Here is a 23,265-nt window from a genome sequence, read left to right as displayed (position 1 = left end):
GGATGTGAGTGGCGCTGCAACCAGACTAAAGTTTCCTTATGAACCGCCGGTAGAAGTTGGAAAACCCCAGGAATCTCTGTAATTCTTTTAAAGTTGTTGGCTGTGGCCACTCAACGACTGCCCTCACCTTCTTCTCATCCATGGCCACGCCCTCAGTGCTAATGACATACCCAAGGAATGCAACGGAGGATTGATGGAATTCGCACTTCTCTGCCTTGGCGTATAACTGGTGGTCGATGAGGCGTTGCAGGACTAGGCATACGTGTTGAACGTGTTCTTCCATGGAATTTGAATAGATGAGTATATCGTCAATGTATACTATCAGGCATTGGTTGAGCAGGTCTCGGAAGATGTCATTAACGAATTATTGGAACACTGAAGGGCTGTTGGACAGCCCGAAGGGCATGACGAGGTATTCGTAGTGCCCGTTGTTGGTGGAGAAAGCCGTCTTCCATTCGTCGTCCTCCCTGATGCGGATGAGGTTGTAGGCTAAGCGAAGATCAAGCTTAGTGAAGATGCGGGCCTTTCAAAGCTGTTCTAGGGCTGCTGGTACCAGGGGAAGAGGATACCTGAATTTGACAGAGATATCGTTGAGACCTCGGTAATCAATGCAGGGACGAAGACCTCCATCTTTTTTCCCCACGAAGAAGATACCAGCAGCGGCGGATGATGTGGATGATCGGATGAACCCTTTGGCCAGTTCTTCGCGAATGTAGGTTTTTATGGCGAAGTCTTCTGTAACACATACTCAGGTTGAGTAAGATCCATTCACAGTTTATTAAAGTTAGACAAACTCACAGTGTAAACAGGCTTGGGTTGATCATCCAGGAATAACAGCAGTATCAGAGACAAGACGTGAATCGTGGTCATAACAGGCAGAGATCAGGGCAGACAGCAAAGAGTCGAGAAAACAAGGTCCAGGCAAACAATAATCAAACGGGCAGGCAGAGAACGATCAGAGTCGATGAACAGGCAGGGTCGTACACAAGGCAGAATCAGATACAACGGAAAACGCTCAGAAATGTCGCCGGGGCAAAACAAGACTTTGCAATGTGTGTGTGTGCGTGTGTGGCTTAAATAGTCTGTAATGAGAGTCAGGTGCAAGGTGATCAGGCCAGGTATGTGGGATTGTGGGAAATGAAGTCCGGGAACGAGAGTCAGTATTCAGGTGATAGCGACCTCTGATGGCCGACGGTGGGCTCTTCACCAGCGGTCGTGACAGAATGGTATATATAGTATGAATATAGGGTAACACTTAGGGAACACATATTCACTATTAACTACGATTTTTGCCTCTATTAATAGTTAGTAAGGTAGTTTTTGTAGCGTTTGAGTTTAGGTATTGGGTAGGATTAAGGGATGTAGAATAAGGCAATAATATGTGCTAATAAACAGCCAATATCCTAATAATAGTGTGCAACTAGTTAATAGTGAGAATTGAACCCTAAAAAAAAAGGCTAACACTTTAGAATAATGGTCTGTCATTAATACAGCACTAATGAGTAGTACTACATTAACACTTCAGCTACTACTATTAACTCATATAGAAACAAGCTGAACTAGTCAGTAAGTAATGTAGAATTTAGGACTAAGATAATTCCTTATTATGTAATCAGTAATTACTGAAGGAGATTGACATCACTAAGAACTAATAGGTAACTATGACAAATTATAACGAATTACTAATTAATTACTAATCACAACATTAACGTGTCTGAGAGGTGAGCAGTTGCCTTTTTTTACCTCAACGTGGTCATAAAATGCATCAATAATTACTCAAGTGTTACCTAGTCACTTAGCAGGAACTACTAGTGACCTGGACCATTATTTTAAAGTGAAAAATATGTTTTCACTTTAAAATAATGATCCAGATCACTAGTTGTTTTTGAAGACTGTCCTTCTTTACTCTGAATAAAGTCATAAAATGCATCACTAATTACTCAAGTAGTCACTCTTCAAGGACTACTAGTGATCTGAACTATTATTTTAAAGTGGAAAAACATATTTTTCTTTACTTTAAAATAATGGTCCAGGTCACTAGTAGTTCCTGAATAGTGACTACGTAATGCTTGAGTAATTAGTAATGCATTGTATGACTTTATTCAAAGTAAAAATGATAACTGATTACTTCTCAGACACACAATAATGTTTTTTATAATTTGTCATTTAGTTAAAGGGGCTATATGCGTTTTTCTGAAATTTAAACTCGCGACTGACACCTGTGGCCAAAAAACAGAACTGCTCTTATTTTCTGCTCGCTCTCGCAGCGGTGGTGACGTCACATCCGCAGACAGCGCGGGAAAAAAACGACCCGCCAGAAAATAGGAAAAATAGGATACAGGCTTATAGGTGCACCCACTGTGAGCGGACAAGGTGTCAGTATGCTCATCAGGAGATGTTTGAGTCATAAATGGTAAAATAAAAAGGCTATTGTTACGTTTATTTTTGGGAAAAAGTTGCATATAGCCCCATTAATAGTTATTAATGAAGCTAATCTCATTCAGTAATTATTGATTAACAAGGAACTATCTCCTAAATTCTTCATTACTTACTGATTAGTTAAGCTTGTTTCTATATTAGTTAATAGTAGTAGCTGAAGTGTTAATGAAGTACTACTCATTCGTGCTGCATTACTTCCTGCATAGCTACCTATTAATGACGCACCATTATTCTAAAGTATTACCAAAAAAAGTGTTACTGAATATTGTATTATGAATGAAATTCAGACTTATGACATCCACCATGTTATTAGTGTCATGTGACCAGCGTTAGTTGCTTCACTTCACTTCCATTCATAAATCCCCTCCCGTGACCATTGTTTTTCGCATACTGTATAGCAGGGACGAATTTGTACGCAGCGCAGGTCTTCAGAAGCCCTTTGACTGCTTTTTCATGAAATAGATCAAAATTTAATTCCTTATTTACTGAAATATTGACTTGCACCCTAGCTCCTATTATGTTAATGAAAAGTCTCTTTTCAATTAATCAATTGATTCAATTAATTAAACCAGCAAATTATTTGTTTAGAAATTAAACTGATTAAGTTAAGTTCAACTGCAATTCAACTTTCTGATTCAGTGATCCAGTTGCAGCATTTAACTGCTCTTTGAACTTCCTTTTCAGTCTGTTGAGCCCAAGCGGCAACCTCCCACAGTTTCTCTTGCAGCCAATACGGAAGTGACTTAAACTGCAATTCCTCGATTGGCCGCTAGGGACAGGGTCCAGAAGGGAGCAGAATCCCATTGAGCCCCATGTTAAAAAAAACTTTAGAGCAGAAAACACGTTTACAGCCTGGTACAAATTGTGGTTTTGGTCTATACAGCTAATTTTGCCCTTCATGACAACTGTGAGGGGGGTGAATTTTTTTATAACTCATTCGTTTACATCATATAAACCTTTAAAGTCCTGCATAATTAAGGGCGTGGCCACTTTGAGTGACAGGTGGATAGCCATTTATCTGCTGTCTGTTAGTCATCGCGTCACCTCAGCTCCACCCATGGCGGTCTAAAGTACCTTGAAAATTAGTCCGGGGACGTAGGACTGCGCGCGACTTTCCAGAGCACACTGGATTTCGTCCTCCGCAAATAAACTTAATAATGCCTGAACCTCGTTGTCGGCCCACCGGTCGTATTTTTTAAACTCCATTGTTGATTCGAATAGTAAACAATTCTTACTGCACGCAACGCAACAAACTTTTAGGTTGAAATAAAATGCCGCGTGAGCTCAACCAATCAGCATGTTCAGCGCCCAAGTCCCACCCCCGAAAGTTCCTGAACTTTGAAAAAGTACTACCTCGAGAGCAGGGCCGTTTTGAGGGGGAAATCTTTACCAGGAACTTTATTTAGACCCCGGTTCCTGCGGTCGAAACCAAGAGGGTAATCCTACACCCGGAAAGCGTACCTTCCATAGGGGCAGCCCTTGCTAACGAAGCCATCACAGGGCTCCAGAGTGCGACTAAATGGTCGCATTTTGCGACTCAAATTTGAGAGTGTGCGACTGAATTTTACATCCAGTCGCACATGTGCGACCAGTAAATTTGCCTGCTGTCATACTGGAGAAATTAAGAAAATACACTTACTAATTATAATCGATATAATTCAAATTCTATCTTTGCCAGCCGTTTCTATATGAGATAATATTAAACTATTTGTCCGTGATGCATTTTTGCTATTCGCAATCCAGAAGAGAGAGAAAGCGAGCGAGCGAGCTCACGTGGAGCTACAGCGAACACAACACCACAGTCAGGTTAATGAGGGACGATGGCCAAGAGAACTTCACAACAGTTTAGTCTGCTTACTTTAGGGATGTGCTGTGATAGGCTATTAATCTAATTTTATTTTCGATTTTGGCTTCCAAGAATTATAAAAAGATGGTATGAGGTAAAAATATTCCTATAGCCGTGCTCCGTCGAGCGCGACTTCCCTTCACAGCCGCTGTCATTTCTCCCTAAACCTAAACTAAACGTCAGATTCAGTGATTGTTGTAAACTGCAGTCTCTACTGTTGCTAAACAGCGGGATGTGTTTGATAATAAAGAGCTATTAAATGCACAATAATCCGCGCAAGAGAGCTGTTTCCAACTTCAAGGCGGCTTATGTGTGTGTGTGCTGCGAAATGGACCAACTTGCACTTAATATTTTAGGCTTCGTGTGCGCGTCTAAACCATCAAATAAACAACAAATAGCCGGTGTCAAAATGACCGGATTGGAGAGTAGTTATTTTAACAGTTTATATCTTAAATGGGCGTAAATAGTTTGGAGAAATAGGAGAATATGATATTATTAGTTCTACATTGATCGGTCTTAAAGGGGCAGCGTCTAATAAACCTGCTGACGATTGAGCCATTGATTCGAATCGAACAAAAGGCAAATAGAAAATATTCACATCTCTTGAATTAATAACTTTAGCTTTTATTAGCATTAATCTATCAATTTATACAGTGAAAACTATGCAGTGTTATTTTACATTTCATTACTTTATTAGATTTCTTTGTAGGTTTGTTCTTTACTGTAATATTAATGTTAGCAGACCTTCCGAATGCCTGCACACTGGTCCATTTACAAATAGATGTTTTTATATTTTTGTTCAAACTTTGCTGTTTCTTTTGCTATAGATATTTTACTTTTCAGATTATAAAGCCATGTTAATTATGTTCTTAATTATGTTTTTTTTTACGATACCGATTCCTATTAGTAATACAGTGGAAATAAGTAGATTTGGTTAGCATGTTGATTTATGGTGTGCGCCCCTAAAATTTTCAGTTGGGGGCCACTGTGCTCCTAGTGAAAAAAGTTAGTCTGGAGCCCTGCATCACCTGCTGTTAGCGTTCCATTGACACCCATTCATTTTGGTGTCACTTTGACAGCGAATAACTTTACATCTGAGGCATTTAAAGACTCCATTTGTCCACTGTTTATTTCTAAAGAAACACAACAATGTATAAAAGGCTCCATTACCTTGTATCTTACACTATCATCCTGTAGAAGCCGTTTTTGTAAAAATAAGCTAATGATTGCATCATAACCACGAGACTCTCTGTCACGCAGTAGAGAAATTACCGTATTTACCCGTATAGACAGGATGCATTAATTTAAATTGGCATACTGATGTTACATTTTAAAATAAATAAACACTGTGCAAAATGACAAAATAATGAATCCGAATACTTACCAAACGTTGCCCCTGCTCACGCTGTCCGTCTCTGCAAGATTCGGTGATTTAGATTTCACTTTGCACAACTACTAGAAGACTTACAACTGGCAGTACGCTCAGCCATCAGGAAGTGAGAGCTTCTAATTGACTTCACTTTTCTGCGTTGAAGTCTATGGGGTCGCTGTGTCCATTTCTTTTACTGTTATGGTCGAAACACACCAAGTACCACCCCAAAGTCCCTAGTTCCTGGGGAAAGTTCCCACGGTGGAAACACGGCTTATATTACACAAAGCTGCCATATGGCAGAGTACTTGTAATATAGTGCACAAGTCATATGGATCACTTTTATGATAATTTGATGGTATGTTTGCATGCTTTTTTAAGCTTGAATATTGCAGTCAATATGAAAAAACGACCGGCTTCAGATTTTCTCCATTTGTGTTAAACAGAAGAAGAAAAAAATCATAAGATTCTGGAACGACATGAAGATGAATAAATAAAAAGGACAGATTTTATATTTATAAGAGATCTATTCCTTTAAAGATCTTTAGCTGTGATTGTGTCTCACGTCACGCAGCAGTTTTGCTTTTTAGTGGGAACAGACATCGTTCCTGGTTAGAATGCCCACTTTTTTATTAGCACCCCATTCACGTGGCTTATTTTCTTCTTTAAGTTTATAGTTTAATTTTAAAATTACAATGTGCATAGGTTTTATACATGTTCACTTGTTTGTTTACGTCCCTTGCTGTAGAAGGTGATTGTAAATTCCAAGCCCAATTGATGCAATATTGTGCATGTAACACATGTGTTTGTGTTTGTATTTTGCGTGTGGATACTGCCTTGGTCCCGTTTTTACCTCCCAGTAGGTCTTCTCCACAGCAGCTGTGACTGTGGTCAAACAGTGCTCCATGGTGATAGTTGTTGGTTTGTGCCTGGGGGCTGCAGTGGGGTCTCTGAGCCGGGGAGCTTCACAGCTCTCTGATTCCTGGCCAGCATTGTGTAATCACTCACAGTGGCGCTGCAAAAACAGCTTTCACAATCAGCTGGATGTCTCTCAGCGGGCCAGCACTCCAGCAGGGACCGGGAGAAGGGCATATTAGTAGAAAGAGGACAGGAAGGCACAAGGGACGGGCGTGTTGTGTTTATATGTTTGAGTTTGTATGGATGTTTGTGCAGGCATTAGTCAATTTGCACGTGTGTGAGATAGATAGAACTGAAGTTTGCACGGGTAAGTATTGGGGGAGTGTGTTTAGGTGTGTGCGTGTGAGCGTGTGTATATATACGCAGAGGAACTGTACGTCCGCTCCAGCTGTGTTTAGGAATCTGACAGATTATTCACTACATTAATTCCCTTTATTAAGCCTCTGGGTCCAGGCCAAGCCAGTGAGAAGCGCGTTAACCGTAACCCTCTCCATGCCACAGCACATGACTGACTTTATGAGTGATATTCGGGAGCAAGTCATTTTTTTTCACTGCTTTTGTGCTTGGGAATTTGTACATCAATGTATAGTTATGTGCTTGTGTCTATATAATATGTGTATTTCTTTGTGCCTCATGTTTTGTATGTATACAGTATGTGCAGGTGTGATTCACCCACACCTGGTATATGCTGTTCTGTAGTTTGTTTCTGTTTTGCTCATTAAAATGTTTATTACATTAAACTTAAAGCTGCAGTCCATAACCTTTGGCGCTCTAGCGGTTAAAGGTCCTGTTCTTCGTGATCCCATTTTTCAAACTTTAGTTAGTGTGTAATGTTGCTGTTAGAGCATAAATAATACCTGTAAAATTATAAAGCTCAAAGTTCAATGCCAAGCGAGATATTTTATTTGACAGAAGTTCCCTTTCAAAGCCTACAGCGAACGGACGGTTTGGACTACATCTCTGTACATCCTGCTTTAATTACGTCAGTAGAACAGTTTGTCGACTAACCTCCGCCCACAAGAATATGTGAAAAAGGGGGCGTGGTCTTGTTGCTCCCTCGTGGAGAAGAGGAAGTGTTGCGTTCGGTTCGGTTTGGTTCGGTTGCGTTTGTCGCCATGTCGTTCAGACGCTGTTATTTTCATCCCGGAGTCAAATCACCTTTGTTTGGCCTTCAGGGGCTGTAGTTTGAGCGCGTTCATCTCCCCGTTATGGTAAGAGGCGTGACCTTTCCGGGCAACGTACGCTAAGCTGCTGTCGAATCACAACACGGGAACCGCTGGCACAATCAGAACTCGTTACGTATTTCTGAAGGAGGGACTTCATAGAACGAGGAAATTCTCAGGCCGTTTTGAGGACAGTGAAAACAGCAGTATACAGAAAAATACTTTTTTTTTACACATGAAACATGAACACATGTTATATTGCACACTGTAAACACAATCAAAGCTTCAAAAAAACACAAAAAACGGGACCTTTAATAAACAGAACTGCATGCGTCTTGCGGAAGAACATTGCAGCCGGAGCTACTTCTCTCTGTTTGGGTCTATGGCGCAGAGACTGTGCTCCTCCGCAGCGGTTCCTACCAGTCCGGTCTGAAATAGTCCCAATATAAACACTTATTATAAGTGTACCATAATGATTCAGGGTAAGACAAAGACACGGTTTGGAAAATGGATTCATGTTGTACATTCTCATTATATCATTTTTGTAAATCTTGATCACAAAATAAGTTACGGACAGCAGCTTTAAAATTAAACATAATTAAATGAACCATGGCTGAATGCTAATAGGAAATAATACAAAAAAAGTACACATGATAATTAATTAAATAAATCTATAAATAATGACCAAAAAAATAAAAAAGCATACTTGAATCTGGCAACTGCTGTTTATTTGTTTGAATAGTAGATAAATGAGTGTCATCGGCAAGCATGGTCTTTCAGCTCGTAAACACAAAAAAATCTTTTTTTTTTTACATTGACCGATTGCACCCTTTAAAATTACTTACTCACCATTATGTTTTTGTGGACACATAAGTATCTCGTTTTGTGTTCCACAGAAGACAGGTTATAGTCTTCTAGAAGAAAGTCATTAAGAATTACATGAGGGTGAGTAAATAATGACAGAATTTTCATCAGGATAGGGACAGTTCACCCGGGTACATAACACACACAGTTTCTAGAGTACCTATACAGTAGTGCAAAAGGTTCAACCCGGCGCTCAGGTAGAGTTAAATAGTTTGTAATTGGTGCTCTTGGGGTAGGGAAAAATCCAATGACACAAAAAAGGCAGGTCCCAGGCACTCAGTCAGACGTAAAAAAAGGAGAAGCAATTCATTAAAAAGCCTTTATTTGGTATTTTTAAAAGTCATCTTTTAAAAAACTACAAGAGCCAACATGTTTCGACCAAAAAAAATGGTCTTCTTCAGGGCAAAGCAGCACAAAGATTGAGAATGACACCAAATTATAAGTTGAACCCCACCCATAGTCCAAAAACATTCAATTAGCCTAATAAGGCCTAATACAATCAATTAACCCAATGAGGCAATCAGGTCTAGAGGATTGGGGAAACCAGCGTAATGAGCAAAGAAAAAAAAGTAAAAAGAAAAAACAATACAGAGAAAAAACTCTCCTTCAACGTAGGCTACCTGGATAACGAAGCGCATACGAATACAAACGAATTCTACCTATAGAGTAGTATTGCATCCTTCATATCTCCGAAGAATCTTTAATTTTATCACTTTTATAAAAGACAGATAAACTGTACCGATTCTTTCCGAAAACAGCCAAGCTTGTGCAGGCGTGCAGTGGGTGGAGTCACAAGCTCACACACACAATACTAGCCTGATGTCGTCATACTCAGATTCTAGTCAGAATATGAGTCAGATTATGGGGGCGTGTTTCAACCGAACCAGGAAAGAAAATGTCCCTGCACTCAATTGGATAGACCTACAACCAATCAGAGCAACGGAGTAAGTGACGTGTTGAGCGACGCATAGGCCTAGTTGTCAACAGAACTCAACTGCACGCACGCTGGAAGAAGTAGAAGAAGATGAGTGTAAACAATCTTTGCCGATGTTGTAAATAAGAATTTAAGGATACACAGAGTACTTACCAACACGATCATCATTTTTGAGAGGAATAGTAAAGGTGAATGCATATACGTACAAGTTCTCCGTTTAGGATTAGAACGAATTCAACCCAAGCGCTCTTTGGTGACGTGGATGATTACGTCACTGTCCATCATTGTATAAAGCCTGCCCTGACAATTTGATTGGTCCTAACAGCTCCTGTTCGGGCATGGTTGCTCCACAACAGATCAAGTCCAGACCAAACTTCCCGACCTCAAATGTTGTGAGCGGGGCTAAGTTTGGCTGGCATCCAGGCTAACACAATACATCATGGCATTATCCTTTCGGATAACTTTTGATGCACTATACGTTCATGTTGTTTACATTATATGCCCTTAGATTGCCAACAAAACACAGGCATTTGATGCAGTTTCACTCACCGCCTTGCAGTTGTCGACGATAACAAACAATACACTTGCAGAACTCCGTTGCTTCTCCGGAAAAACAAACTGCATCCACTATTTCCTTAACGCTGGGTTATTTGGGAAGCTGAACAAGGTTATCTTTCCCTCACAACCAAAAACACACTTCTTTAGTGACATTGTTGATTACGTGGTCTAAAAACAAAATTACAGGGCTGCTTACAGTTTCCGTAACCGAACAAAGCTTGTCTCTGGTTGATGTGCGCATCGGGAGATGTGCCCATACAAGCAATCCCGCCCTTTATGAAGTCATACAGGGCCATACTCGAAAAAAACTTTCCGAAACGTATTCAAATCCTGAAGGAGTGTATTTGGCACAGAAATACTCCATCATACATCCAACTAATTTTATGACATTTTGGCCATGTTTAGCATGAGAATCCAACTCTTTAACAGTGTAAATAAGTCAGAATGCATGAAATAGCATTAGACCACTAGCATTAGAAATGTATACGTTTAAAGGGATAGTTTACCCAAAAAGAACAATTCTGTCATCCTTAAGATCTACCGTTATGTCTGTTGAACACAGACGTCTCTTATTTTATGTTCTACAGAAGAAAGTAAGTCATTCAGGTTTGGAATGACGAACTTGTTAATTGAATTTTCATTTTCAAATAACTTTCCATGCTTGTGAATGCTTTAACCTCAAATTAGACAATTTTTCTTCAGCAACATCTTGTAAACCAACAATCTGGAGGACTGAAGGCCGATTTATACTTCTGCGTCGAAGTCAAAAAACGAGTAATCTGCGATAGTGTCGCATTTCCTCAGATGCATTTTCTGCTTGCATATTATAAATTATCTGTTCTTCGATATTTAACAACTCAAGCTAGCCTAGAAATCTAGACGCACCCTAGCGGCAGCAAATATAATTTGCAGCCAGGGCGTCTAGCAACTCTCCGTTGGCTTGCGAGCTGGAAAAACCAAACTCTAGTCAAGCCAATCACATCATGTATAGAGTCGGTGGGGGGGGGCGGCAGAGTTGCGTTTGCAGTTCCGCATGCTACTTATGAACAAAGAAGCTGATGAATAGCAGTGACCGCGACTCTGGTAGACTTGGAGTTAAGCTTTTCTTTGAGAAAAGAACAAAGAACGGAACTGAAGTCATTCTTAAAAAAGGAAGATATGTTCTGTGTTTTGCCGACCGGATACGGCAAAAGTTTAATCTATCAACTAGCTCCGCTTCACCTTCTTCATTGCTCTGGTTGGTTGTAGCGCTATCCTATTGTGTGAAGAGGGAATTTGAAAGACAGCCTTTATCCCGCCCCTCGGATTGAGCCCTGCCAATGGTGAGTTCCCAGACCCAACATCTTGATGTGGGTCTGGCAAGCTGCAACAAAAGTCGCTGTCTATTTACCGCCATCACCGCTGCTGCTTCTCCGATAACTTAGTCCCAATAAAGCTCATATGTTCATATGCATTTTTGGTCTTACAATGGCTGTCGCGTACACGTGTCCGTTAAGTCCATGAGACTCATAGGACTCGTAGGAAGACTGCGTGTGTTAAGGGTGTCATTTGGGACAGGGCCGTACACAACAAGCTGCTTCTTCTTCGGCTTTTGTCTTGATACTGTGGGTTACACCATCAACATGCCCATGGACACTGCCTACTAGTGGTCTGCATGTGTAATTGTACGTTGACACGGACAAGGACGCAGAAGTATAAATGAAAACCGACGCTTATAGCCTACAGAGGCTACAGCGTAGGACCGACACAGAAGTATAAATCAGTCTTGACAAGAAGATTTGCTTAGCACTGTGCTTTATGAATCACTAATTGTTACACTGGTCTATAAAAATTGTGGTAACAATCCTCCTACCCCAAATTAGAAAATGTGTTAATGTTTTAATGTTCATTAAGAGTGGCTGACAGAGTCCATTTTAGTGAATATTCTATGCAGAGTTGCAACTCCAGGAAGCTTGACGGAAAATGAACATGATTCTAAATATGTTTTCTCTCATATTAGAGGATCAATCCACTCTTATGACCACATGGAGGGAGAAGCCGAATATTCTTGGCCCTTGTGCAAAGAGCTTTCAGTGGCCTTGAAAATGTTCTCTCGTTGGCAGATGAATCAAAGTGCTGCCGTTCCTTGATGTATTGTGAAATATTTATCAAACGAGACAATACAAGGAGTGGCACAAATCATAAATATTAAGTAATATAAAAAATGCTAATGCAAAACACATTTTAGAGAGAGGGCAGCGCGGGGCCTCTCTCTCCATAAAAAAAGATCCGGGGAATAGATACATTAAAAAACATGTGGCAATACAAACCGTGCATCCGGTCTTTTGCAATATGTTGCATGTTGATCATTATTGTAAAATGTCAGTAGGTGACCTTAAATGAAAGACGAGCATTTAGGATGGGGCCCCTTCTGCATTAGTGAGACTCAGAGGCCGTTCTGAATGCCTGTTCTGCTGAGGACTGCCTTGGTCCACTTCTCTCTGACACAGATGTCATTCTAAAACGTAAGCAAAGAGTTAACTGTTCTTAAAGAACTAGTGTGTAAAAAGAAATGGTAAATCTAAAAATGCAAAATCTCAATATTTACTCACCCTAAAGTTGTTTTAAACTTCTATGCAGTTCTTTTTTTTCTTCTCTGCGCCACAAAAGAAGCTCATACAGTTGTTTCCAATCATCAGCAGTTTATAGTGACTGTCTGTCAATCTCAAAAAAGGACAACAACTCGACATAAAACTCAGCAAAAATGCACAATGAAAGTGGTCCATATGACTTTCTAAGCCATAGTTTCAAGGTTCCTCAAGCCGTACAATAGCTTTGTGTGAGGAAACTTAAACTCAACTCAAATCAAATATGGTACCCATGGTGCAAGTTAGAAGTCAGTGACATCAAACATCACTGGTTTTCCTGAGTCTTGTCACCAAACTTAACCGTCATTAAATGTGTACGGGCACAATATTTGATTTGAGAGCAGTGTAGGGATAGCCTGGCTCCGCCCTCCTACGTAATTCCGCACAAATTTAATTTTCCTTCAGTACTCCGTATTCACTGGTTTTCTCCAGTCAAATTTTAACCGGTCCAATCAGCAAACAGAGGGAGTTGCTGAGAACGATGACGTTGATGTCATGCGCTAGTTTGAGATGACATGCGTCATGACCAAACGATTGGTTATGGCAGATCCAGTGACTTTGGGCAGATCTAATAGTTTTTCAATGGAAAGTGGCCAGACTCTCTATACAAATGAAATGTACGAGAGTCTGGTAGGACCAGGCTAGTATAGGGGATGATTATCATGGAATAACAACATACATTTTAATCTCTTCTTCACACAAAGTGCTATGTTGTTGTACACTCACCTAAAGGAACACCTGTTTAATTTCTCATTAATGCAATTATCTAATCAACCAATCACATGGCAGTTGCTTCAATGCATTTAGGGGTGTGGTCCTGGTCAAGACAATCTCCTGAACTCCAAACTGAATGTCAGAATGGGAAAAAAAAAGGTGATTTAAGCAATTTTGAGCGTGGCATGGTTGTTGGTGCCAGACGGGCCGGTCTCAGTATTTCACAATCTACTCAGTTACTGGGATTTTCACGCACAACCATTGCTATGGTTTACAAAGAACGATGTGAAAAGGTAAAAACATCCAATATGCGTCTGAAAATGCCTTGTTAATGCTAGAGGTCAGAGGAGAATGGGCCGACTGATTCAAGCTGATAGAAGAGCAACTTTGACTGAAATAACCACTCGTTACAACCGAGGTATGCAGCAAAGCATTTGTGAAGCCACAACACGCACAACCTTGAGGCGGATGGGCTACAACAGCAGAAGACCCCACCGGGTACCACTTATCTTCACTACAAATAGGAAAAAGAGGCTACAATTTGCACGAGCTCACCAAAATTGGACAGTTGAAGACTGGAAAAATGTCTGATGAGTCTCGATTTCTGTTGAGATATTCAGATGGTAGAGTCAGAATTTGGCGTAAACAGAATGAGAACATGGATCCATCATGCCTTGTTACCACTGTGCAGGCTGGTGGTGGTGGTGGTGTAATGGTGTGGGGGATGTTTTCTTGGCACGCTTTAGGCCCCTTAGTGCCAATTAGGCATCGTTTAAATGCCACGGCTTACCTGAGCATTATTTCTGACCATGTCCATCCCTTTATGACCACCATGTACCCATCCTCTGATGGCTACTTCCAGCAGGATAATGCACCATGTCACAAAGCTCGAATCATTTCAAATTGGTTTCTTAAACATGACAATGAGTTCACTGTACTAAAATGGCCCCCACAGTCACCAGATCTCAACCCAATAGAGCATCTTTGGGATGTGGTGGAACAGGAGCTTCGTGCCCTGGATGTGCATCCCACAAATCTCAATCAACTGCAAGATGCTATCCTATCAATATGGGCCAACATTTTTAAAGAATGCTTTCAGCACCTTGTTGAATCAATGCCACGTAGAATTAAGGCAGTTCTGAAAGCGAAAGGGGGTTAAACACAGTATTAGTATGGTGTTCCTAATAATCCTTTAGGTGAGTGTATATCTACTGATGACTTGGAATATATTCCTTTTTGGAACTTGACAAGTGTGGTCAATATACATTGAAAATTCTTATTTTGAAAAGAGCTATGTGAAGATTCTTTAAAAAAAAGACCTTTTTGTTACTTGTACTGTATATTATAACAGCGAGTTTAGAACAACAACATGGAATAATAAAAAATTACAGAATTTTCTTATTTAAGTGAACTCTTTAAAATACTTTCTGCTATTCCATTTTACTGTGCAGATACAAATATAGATAGCCATTTATAGACTGACTTTCAAACATTTCTCTTTGTTTGAGTGATCTGACATTGTCAACCAATGACATGAGTTTTAAAACAATGGCAGGTGAGGAGGGAGTTGCCGGTTAGGAGTCTTTTACAAAATTATTTGGAAACAGTCATTATTTTTGCTGATCTGTTTGGCGCCGCTAGTGATGCAGAAATTACTCACTTGTCTTTATACATGGGTCACTGACTTGAAAACACTTTCAAGAATGTGGATTCTTTCACTTAACTCTGATGTGCGTTGGAACATGAAATATTATCTTCTTGTTTATTGAACTTTTGTGTAAAATCAATATCACATCTGCAATCGTGTTAATATTCAGGAAAAACAATCTTGTTCATGTGATATAGCTTAACTATTTCATGTGATGCAAATATGAAAGTCAAAAACTTTTGGGGGCATTCCAACTGTTCTTTTTTTGGATTTTGCAAAGTGAGTGACATACTCGATAAAGTCAGCTCGCACATAGCTAAAACAACAAGTACAATATTATCATAGACTAAATATATCACGCACCCCTAGTTTAAACCATAAGAAATTAATAAGAAACTTTTGGTCAACCTGTGTTTGATCATTGATTTGTGACTCACTCCACTTTATGATGATAATTATATCACTACCAACAAATAACCTACACTATATTGCCAAAAGTTTTGGGACGTCTGCCTTTACATACACATGAACTTTAATGACATCCGATTCTTAATCCTTAGGGTTTAATATGGAGTTGACCCACCCTTTGCAGCTACAGTATAACAGCTTCAACTCTTCTGGGAAGGCTTTAAAGGGGTCATGAACTGCGTTGTTTTATTGTTTTATGATGTTTCCTGTGGTGCACTTATAATGTTAGAATGTTTTTTACATAAAAAAATGACCCATTTAAGGTTTAGGAGTGTGTCTATAGGAATTTTAGACCAGTCTTCTTGAAGCGCAATTGTGAGGTCAGGCACTGATGTTGGACGAGAACATATTATATGATGTTGATGTTATATCTCGCAATTCTGACTTTTCTTTATAACACTCAATTTATAATTTATAATTTCATAACAGTTATAAAGTCAGAGTTGTGAGAAATTACTTTTACCCTCAGAATTGGACTTTACAACTCACAATTGCATAATCACAAGTTTATATCTCACAATTCTGAGAAAAGTCAGAATTGCGAGTTATAAAGTCAGAATTGCGAGATTTAAACACAATTGGGAGTTAAAAAGTCGCAATTATCTTTTAAAATGTTTTATTCTGTGGCGGAAACAAGCTTCCATACAGTTCTGCAAAGATGACAGAAAATGTTCTTGCAATTGCTGTCCTGCGGCATAATATGAGAGCTGTTGTGTCTCACAGCTGTTGTGTCTGAGAGCATTTTCTGACATTTCAGTGTGGATGAAAAACTTTTGGAAATGCTTGAAAATGCTAGTGTGGACGGAGAGCGTTTTGAAACGAAAACACCATTTTCAAATGTATCCGGATTAATGTAGACTTAGCCTCTGTTTGTTATCAACAGCTGTCTTTAATAAGGGTCAATCATCACCTAATTAAAGGTGGGGTAAGCCATATCTGGTAACCGATGTTGATTTTTCAAATCACCAAAATAAACAAAAGGGTCTGGCCCGTAATTGGATAGCTCCGCCCCACACATATGTACGCAATCCAGGCAACGGCTATGGCGGAATCTGCTGTGCCAGCTGGCCGAGGGTACAAAGTCATCAATAAGTGAAAGAAATGTGTCTTACTACGGTAATCCATGTCGAACGTTCAATGAAAAAGTAATCCCTTACATCCCACAAACACAGTTCTCATGAACAACTCAATAGCACAAGCACGACATTCCAACTAACAAATATATTACAATTATGACAAGATTAGAGGGTTATATCAATCACTAAAAGTGGAACCAAAAGAAACAAACATATCAGGAGTTTATCTTATTTTTCGGACACACTGCGAGCTGACTCTTGAAATAGACAGTGGTTTATAGGACGTTGAAATTAATGGGTCTCTATCAAAGCTGAAGTGAATGACGATACGATTGCAGATGGACAAGCAAGCGAACATGACACATGAGCATATTGAAGCAAAAGCTAGCATATATTAGTTCTGTAAAACAAAACAAAACCAATGTTACACACCTATCGAGAAGAAATAAAGCAACCTCGGCGTCTGATTGCAGGCCTTAGCACTCCTCGAGTTCTCTCCAGTGCTGGAAAGCTGATCCGATATTTACGCAGGTCCTACTTCTTGCCTGATCGTAAGCCTTCTTTTGTTCCACAGACATTTTCCACTTTTATTTTTTATCTGCCATCTCTCATCGCTCGGCTAATGTCTGTCCTGTGTGTCTTTTCAATAATGACGTGCACTGAGCGCTCTCTTCTCCCCATCATTAGTAGACACGCCCCTTACTGCTGATTGGCTACAAGTTTGTTTTGGTACTCAGCCCGAGACACTTTCCTTAAGCATTTGTGAAATATAGCTTACCCCACCTTTAATCACTTAATTATCTAATTAACTCCAACACTGCTTCAGTGTTAATTTAACACTCTGTAGTGTGGATACATATGAACACTGAGCAGTGTTAATTTAACATTCATGTTAGATTTTGCTGTGAAGATTTTTAAAACTACCTTTGCTGAAAGTACATTGTATAAAACTTTGATCTGAACAAAAGCATGTGGCTAACACCCATGTTTGAAAATGCATCACTTTTACATACACTGCAAAGGCTGAGTGGCCTCTAGACACGTGTGACAGCATTCTCCCCATGGACCCGAGCCAAGCCTGTGGCGGCAGATTGGCTGCAACACGAGAGAGGGACCAGCTCTTGAATTTAATACCATCATAATGCTGGGCTTGTTTAGTGCCGCTGGCAAGAAGGATCCAATATCGACACATGTCATTGCATCATCCATCAGCCCTGCTTCAAAAACCCCCTGTCTTTTTGATGCTGCTGGTAAACTTTCATTCAGTAGCGTATCGGTGATAATTTTTTTAACATGCGATGGTTACTGTTAAGATTTGGATTGGAGAAGTTGGTTCTGAACAGCAATAAGAGGCAGGTTGATTCCATTCTCTTGAAGTTTTTGAGAAATTATCTGTTCGGAGAAAGGCGAGATGCTTTATATCATGTGCAGGATACCAAATACACCAAATCAATCAAAAACCATGTGTTAATTTGAAAATTGAACTAGGATACTCACTTTCCAAAATTTCTGAAACGACCATAATGATTTTGCATTATCTTAATCGTATGGAAGCCTGTTTCTGCTTGAATAAATGGGTAATTGCAACTTTATATTTCAAAATTGTGTCTTTAATTCTCATAATATCAACTTTATATCTCAGGTAATAAATCATAATTGTGACATTTGTGGCTTTGTGTCAGAGTCTGCCTTTATATTTCACAATACATTTCTCGTAAAATGTGACTTTATATCTAGCATTTGTGACTTTGCTTCTTATAACTGCTGTTATGTCCCGACTCCCAAGTGGCGCACTTATACACTATATAATCAACCGTGTAGTGAATGAATTTGATAAGGTTATTTTGTCATTGATCATCGGAGTCTGATAGCTCCTCCCCCCACCGCTACATAATTAAAGCTTCGACAGTTGAGTACAAGTGTCCAACATTCCACCCTTTGTTTTTTTGGTTAATTTAGTGCATCATCCGGGTATTTAAAGTGCACTTTTTCTTTTTGGAATTTTCAGTGTGAACCATAGACTGTAAAAAAAAGATGGACGAAGCACCTTCACTTTTTTCCAATGTAGAAAATCCACCAATATCCCAAAATGGCGCTAACAACTTGCGCTGATTCAGGACCTGAGTCTGCGCAGTAGTGAGCTTGAAGTGGACCCGCTGCATCATTCCCGCAGGATCAGTTAGTACAGTTTACTGCAGAACAACTCGTGTTAAACAATTATAGAATTGTAGAAATTAAAGTTGAAGCTCCAATCTCCTCCCGAAAATCCAGAAAAAAGACGACTTCACTCAGAGAAGCCCCCCCCCCGTTTTTACAGCATCAAATAACTATTTAAAAAACAAACACGTGAACTTACATCAGCGTGATAAAAACTACGTAAAATGACAAACTATCAAGTGTAATTTGATTGTTTAGTTTGTCTCACATCCCATTCGATTACATGGAGAGGGTAAGGTTTATGATGGGACCAACGATCTGGGGGCAATTGAAACGTTTTGGCTTCGCTTTTCAGGACTTGTGCGGCACACTTTGTGTGAACACTACTCGCACTATTTATACTACAAAATGGCATAGAACAGTGCATTAGTACGCAAATTGGGAATGCACCTTGTTTCTCACGATGTGAATTTACTGTATATCTCACAATTGCAAGTTTGTTCTTCATAATTGGACTTTGTTTCACATTGTGAATATATCTCGCAGTTATGATTTTTGTTTCTTCAAACTGCGACTTTTTCTCACAACCTTACTTTTACATTTGACATTTGTTGTCTCACAGTCATGATTTTTCTTGCAATTGTGACTGTCTTACAAATTTTCGTAATTGGGACACAGGGTGATACTATTTTGACTTGTCTCACTGTGTGGCTTTATATCTCACAATCGACTTTATTTCTTTCTTCTGTTTTTTTTTTTGTAAGCAACTGTATTTTATGGCTTTACATAAAGAGGTACCTGCTCACTAGAGGTGCTGTGCTTCACCACTGACCCCCATAAGCTTTTAAGGCAGAACAATATGCTTGTGTGTAAGTGCCATTTATTTCATGACTTTGCATCAAACGCTTTTTTGTGTTGTAGCAACAAATTGCCTCTAATTGTGCCAAAATAGTTGCAAAGATACATAATCAATAGAGTAGTGCAGCTGTTTCCAAAGGAGCCTTTAAACACAGCTGCTGCTGCACCCAACGTCCCCCCTCTCTCTTCTGACTCGTCCTCCACCCATGTTTTTCATTTTCTGTTCGCTTTCAAAAGCTGTCACCTTAACAACAGGCCATATAATAAGTCCCTGTTCCCTTATGAGCCCTGAACCCCAAAACCGCCCAGAGCCGGGTGCTGGTTTGCCCTTCTTTGTAGTATATGGAATTAAAGCTCTCCGAATGACTGTTTGAAAATGTTTTATTAAGGTTTGGGAAGCCCTTGGCTCCAGTTGGGAACAGGGGGACTATTGTCCCTGCATCTTGTAGAGGCTGCTGTTCAGCTTAGCAGTAGATTAATGTTTGCCTGTGAATTCAGCATGACCTGTAGTTGTGTGTATTTCTGTTTCGTAATTCTTTGCAGAAAAGATGAAGTTGACTCTACATCTACCTTTTACTCTCTCTACCTTTCGCTCTCTGTTTTTCTTGCTTTGTTTGAATCAGCTGAAGCAGCATGTTGTTGTGTTGAGAGGAAACATGTGGTTTTTGTTAGTAGGGACTGGGTGTCTGGCACCATGATATGCACTGGGGGTTAAAGGAAGATGGGAGGGGTTGGAGGGGTAATGGGACATTGAGATTGAAGACCCTGTAGAAGGATGGGAATCAAGGGAGAAACACATTGCCATTGTGACAGACAACCTTCTCCTTTCTATACACACAATCACTCTTCCCTGTGTTCATTTACGCAAACCTACCAAAAGTAGCCTACATCAAAAATCAGCATACAACACACACATCACTGCAAAATAATTTTTTGTCGTTTTTTTCAGTAAAGCAGAAGGCAAGTTGTCACACTTATTACTGAAGTGAATATCTTTCATGTCTTTTTTTTATTTATTTTTTTACGTTTTTGCTTCAGGTTAAAATATACAGTTCATTGAACACACACTGACCTTTAGCGGGGCATGTTGTCACATTGAAACCTGCCATTAAACTTTTCTGCAAACTGTAAAACAGCTATAAAACGGTAATGTAAAAGGTACAGTAACATACAAAAATACTGTTTTGGCTAACATCATTTTTTAATATATTAATATACAATTTATATGTATACATGTATATATCTATAATATTTAAAGGTGCTGTATGTAAGTTTTTCACTTTACTAATGCATAAAAATACCATAATATGCTTGCAGATATGTAGGAAACATGCTAAATTCACCTACTTGGTTCTCAGAAAAACACTGCTACAGCCAGTTATTCAACTTCGAAATGTGCATTCCGTGTCAGAATATCTGTTTTTGATTTGGTCTGTGCGATACCGCACGCTGCCAGTTTATCCAATAGTATTTCGACACCCCAGGTTGCCAGTTGGCAGAAAACACATCGTATTGCAGCCATGGAAGCCAGCAAACAAACTGGGTCAGAGATCGCGGATTCTACCATAAAAATCCTCAACATCTATCAAAAAATCTCTATGAACGAGAGCATATTAAAACGCAGATAAATCAACTCATCAACTTACATTGTCAATTGCGCTTTCATTGTCAATTGCGCTCGCTCATGTTGCTTGTCCTCAAGCTGGCAACCCGCGTGAGCGTCGAGTCTGAGGAGGAATCAACGATCTCCAATATTTTTAATTTGGACTGCAGTACCCGTTTCAACCACTAGTCAATCCTACATACCACACCTTTAAAACCACATAAGACAACTTGCCCTGGCCTGATATTCATTAAAAATACTTTTGTCATTAGGCTAAAATTTTACCTTCAAATCTACCTTCATTGTGTAGTTCACTCTTGCTTGAATGTATGCCAATGTGTGGATATATGAAGTTTGTGCCTATGTGAAAACTAGCCACGAGGTTCACCTATATCTTGAATTAGGTTTATGTTTCATACAATAATATTTTTTTCAAGCGTAAATCTAAAATCATGCATCTAGAGTTGCCTTTGCATAAAATAAGAGAAGGTAATATTTGGATGTTGTAAGAACAAGATACTTAGACTTTTTACTTGAATCCATTATTCAGAGTAAATGTCACTAAATCATACCAATACAAATTGTGAACAGCCATAAAGAGACTAAAAGGTGATCAAATAGTGTAATGTGTGTGCATATGTCTTTGCAGCTGGAGCAGATGCTGTTGCAGCAGTCAGGAGATTCAGACCAGCAGAGTGTGTATGGCGCAGAGCAGGGCTGGCTAAGAGAGGAAGGACGATCTTATAGGCTGAAGCTCCAGGCCTTTCAGGAGAGTCAACGCAGACAGGCTCAGCTGGTGCAGAAACTACAGGCCAAGGTTCACTGTTAGATGTGGTCTCATTCAATTTTGTCAAAGATGGGAAGGATTCTTTTAGAGGGAAAAAAAGATTTTGTTACTTCTGGAATATTTATTAGATAGAGAAACCATGATGCTTTGGTACAATTGGGAATGTGGTTCATCTTAAGTTGCAGACTGAAGAGTGAAAGTATGTGTCTGTGTCTACAGTTGCTCCAGTATAAGAAGAGATGTGGAAATCTGGAGCAGCAGGTGCTGGAGAAAACCTCAGAGTCAGAGAAGCTGAGGCTCTCGGTACGTAGGTCTCACTGTAGGGTTTACTGATAGAAGAACACTTTACTTCTTCAAAGGAAAAATTCATTTGGACCCTTTTATTTCAATCTATCTGCTCTTGTGTGCTTTATCTACTGTTGCACTGTTTTTTACTGTGTTAGGTAAAAACCTGCCTCTGTCCATGTATTTAGCTCCAGTCATACCTAGACTCCTCAGCACACCGTCTCCAGCGCTTTGAGCAGGAACACAGTCTGGATGTCCAAAGTAAACTTGCACTGCTGGAGGATGAGCAGAAACGGTGAGAACAAAAGTGATATGTGCTTCATGGGAGGTGGGGAGAAACATGTTGGCGGGCAGAACGAGGTAAAAGAAAGGAGAATGAGTGGGTCAGCCAAAAAGTATGTTAAAAATTTCTGTTTGGAACCGAACATTTTGGAAAACTGTAAACAGTTTTTCTGTTTTCTTTTTGTTATTTTTTCCCTTTACCCTGTTAAAAGCTTAAGATGGCAGTTATGTTTTGGAGCATGGTACCTGGTTTCCTGCTGATCTTTAGCTGGTGCAAGCCACTTATGTTCCAAAAACCAGCTTGACCACCGCAAGCTAGTATGAGCATCTTGTAGCTGATCCAGGATGGTCTGAAAGTCTGATGTCACACCAGCTGATGACCAGCTTAGGCCAGCAAATGAACAGCTGGAACTAGATGATGACCAGCTTGGACAATTAATGAACAGCTTGGTCTAACTAATGACCAGTTTGGAACAGATAATGACCAGCTTTCACTAGCTATTGAACAGCAGGAACTAGCTAATGACCAGCGTAGTCCAAGTAGTAACCAATTGGAACCAGCTAATGTCCAGCTTAGGCCGGTTAGTTATGAGCTTCAGTTAATGACCAATTTGGACCAACTTAAACCAGCAAATGAAAAACCATGTTCCACAACAGAGCTAGCACCAC

General features: G+C 39.8%; 1 protein-coding gene across 1 annotated transcript in view; it reads left to right on the top strand.

Annotated features, from left to right (window-relative positions):
- crocc2 (ciliary rootlet coiled-coil, rootletin family member 2) overlaps positions 1 to 23,265 on the top strand; it is a gene marked incomplete at its 5' end in the record, with an annotated part of 76,754 nt that overhangs the window by 18,931 nt on the left and 34,558 nt on the right. The window contains 3 exons of the mRNA XM_079841141.1: positions 21,892 to 22,059; positions 22,249 to 22,332; positions 22,503 to 22,609. Of these exons, the coding sequence (XP_079697267.1) occupies positions 21,892 to 22,059; positions 22,249 to 22,332; positions 22,503 to 22,609 (359 nt within the window). The remainder of the gene's footprint in view (positions 1 to 21,891; positions 22,060 to 22,248; positions 22,333 to 22,502; positions 22,610 to 23,265) is intronic.

The sequence above is a fragment of the Gobio gobio genome (assembly GCF_949357685.1).
Source record: "Gobio gobio genome assembly, chromosome: 17".
NCBI classification, from domain to species: Eukaryota; Metazoa; Chordata; class Actinopteri; order Cypriniformes; family Gobionidae; genus Gobio; species Gobio gobio.
Note: the sequence above shows the minus strand (reverse complement) of the source record. Positions and strands in the feature narration are given on the sequence as shown.